The 2,753-nt window shown below is 37.8% G+C and overlaps 1 protein-coding gene across 1 annotated transcript in view; it reads left to right on the forward strand.

The window, feature by feature from the left end:
- Nucleotides 1-2,753, forward strand: part of LOC106884376 (uncharacterized) — a gene marked incomplete at its 3' end in the record, with an annotated part of 36,953 nt that extends 34,200 nt beyond the window's left edge. Inside the window, exon 3 of the mRNA XM_014935731.1 lies at nt 2,654-2,753. Coding sequence (XP_014791217.1) covers nt 2,654-2,753 — 100 coding nt within the window. The remainder of the gene's footprint in view (nt 1-2,653) is intronic.

Below are 2,753 nucleotides of genomic sequence, written 5' to 3' on the forward strand. Positions count from 1 at the left end.
ATATATGTTTGTGTGTCTGTGTTTGTTCCCCCACCATCGCTTGACAACCGATGCTGGTGTGTTTATGTCCTCGAAGCTTATAGGGTCGGCAAAAAAGAGACCGATGGAATAAGTACTAGGCTTACAAAGAATAAGTCCTGGGGTTGATTTGTTCGACTAAAGGCGGTGCTCCAGCATGGCCACAGTCAAATGACTGAAACTAATAAAAGAAATGAAAGAATATGCTCGCCTCGTCCATTGTAACAGTGAGACTGGCAGAATCGTTAAAGCATCGGACAAAATACTTTGCAGTATTTTGTTGCAGTCCTTTACATTCCTAGTTCAAACCCCGCTGAAATTGACTACGACTTTCACCCTTTCAGGTGTCGGCCAAATAGCGTACCAATCAACTACTGCATCAATTTTCTCGAGTATATCCCTTTCCAAAAGATATGGCCTTGTGCCAGTGTTAGAGATTATATCTGTGAGACATTGACAGTTTCTTCAAAGTTCTCACGCACATTTTGTGTAATGTAACATAAATGCAATCTGATTTATCGAAGTTAAGATCTTAGTTATCGAGATTTTCCCTGATAACGTCGACTTTTCTGTCAACAATTTTATCTTGGAACCATGTTTAGATATGATGAATAAGAGATATCACTCGTTGAGTTTTATCGATAACATTCGCTCAGTTGATATCTCTTGATATGATCCGAAGTTAATGGCAACTCTTTGATAAGACAACCGCCAACAGTGTCGAGAATTTCTGAGCTACGATAATGTCATGGGAAAATGTAGAGGATGTGACTTGCGTACAGTTTATTACTTTAAGAAGGACAATTGTGTCATAAGGAAATATATAGAAATTAAGAAGGAGAACGTAGATAACTTACGTTCTCGATTATTATTAGATGTATTCGTAAAATAAGAAAGAATGTTAATTCCTTAATACACACAAGCGCTAGTCATGTTTTGTAACTAGTTCTTAGTTCTTTAATATACACAGGAGCCAGGCATAAAGTTACGGTATTTGAAAGACTGACAGATATAGTGTAATTTGTCAGAAAGTTATTTTTGTACAGCGTTCAACAACACTATCGTCTTTTTTTTTTTTTACCTTTCGGTTTGCGTTTAAAATTCCAAAACCACATATTTCTGTCAAACGCTAAACGCCTTTGAACTATTTCTGGCGGACAAATTTATTTTTGTTTTCATTTCTCTGACAAATTCTAGACAACTTCGATAGCTTCTACAAATTTTGAGGGACCACCAAACTTGACTTTAGAATATAAATAGAACACTTGTCAGACATTCCTCACTTTAGCTCAAGAGAAACGAACATGATTTTTGCATGCTGACAAGCTATTTAAAATAGACGTTACTATTTAAAGTAGGGATGCGAGATGTTTGTAAAACGAAACCAACAAAAAGGACATACACGAAAATTATTGCGAGGGGATATAACTCTTGAACAAGTTATAGCCAAGGGAGGCAACTTTCAGAGCATACTTGGATATTAAACACCTTATAATGGCAGATAAAAGGCCAAACTTTACTCAAATAAAATTCCACCGAGATAAACTCTACCTTTCATCTCTCCGTAGTCGAGTTTTAGAGTAGATTTAATTGTCTAACCTCTCCTCTTTGAAAAAGTTTCCGGCCTTGTATCTACATTAGAAACAGTCATTTCGTTCTGTCACTTTATATTATGAGATCCTAAAAAACTTATAGAATAGGTTTTCCATTCGTCCACAGTTAAGAAGAACGTCCATAAGTTCTACAAATGTTACCTGAAATCAGATAACATTTTTCTTTTTTTCAAAGAAGTTAATCAGAAGAGGTTAAGAGGAGTATCTATGATTATGCAGGGCTTTCCCAATTGGTTGGGAGAAGGGAGAAGGAAAAAACTATGCCTCGTGGGTTATTCACAAACTAGAGAAATTGGCTAAATGTTTGCGAAAGAGTGGACGTTACTACAGATATTCAAGGTCCGGATGAATGTATTTAACCGGGTTTGATGAACTTCAGCATGTCGTGGTCACTTATGGATAGAATGAAACTTGTTAATCGAATGAAATATCAACAGCAGTTTTTATAAGTCGATTCAAAGAAGTGCCTCGTCCAATACCATTGGCAGCTTTGCAGACGTCCAGTAGTACCCTTCTGGCAGCTTTGCAAACGTCCAGTACACTTCTGGCAGCTTTGCAAACGTCCAGTACCCTTCTGGCAGCTTTGCAAACGTCCAGTAGTACCCTTCTGGCAGCTTTGCAAACGTCCAGTACCTTTCTGGCAGCTTTGCAAACGAAAGGTGCATCCAATGAATTCCTCGAAATAGTAGGTCAAACCACACCTTACCATCTTAAATAGAGAGGGCTGCACATGCAGTGCCCAAGAAAAGTTGGAATAGTCATAGTCGGAATTCCCGCCTTTGTTCGTAGGTCTGCTAGTCAGAGCCATCCTGCTCGGCAAAAACACAGCAACAACAACAAAAACAAAATGGCGCTGATGTAATTTGTTTCTAAAGTTCGAAACCATATAAATACCGGATCCGCGTATTTAAACTATTTACTAAGACTTTGATGTGTCTAATGATTATCTCCCTTCCTTTTTATTTATCAAAATCATTAATGCTCTCCCCTGCCTCACTACGTCTCTTTCTTTCTTTGTTTAGTGCTCAAGACATGTTAACTCTGTTTGAAAAACTTGAAAAGGATGAGAAAGGACATATCCAAATTGATGCAGCCTGGGAAGCTATGAGAACAATGAACACT

This window comes from Octopus bimaculoides, chromosome 3 (genome assembly GCF_001194135.2).
Source record: "Octopus bimaculoides isolate UCB-OBI-ISO-001 chromosome 3, ASM119413v2, whole genome shotgun sequence".
Taxonomy (NCBI): Eukaryota; Metazoa; Mollusca; class Cephalopoda; order Octopoda; family Octopodidae; genus Octopus; species Octopus bimaculoides.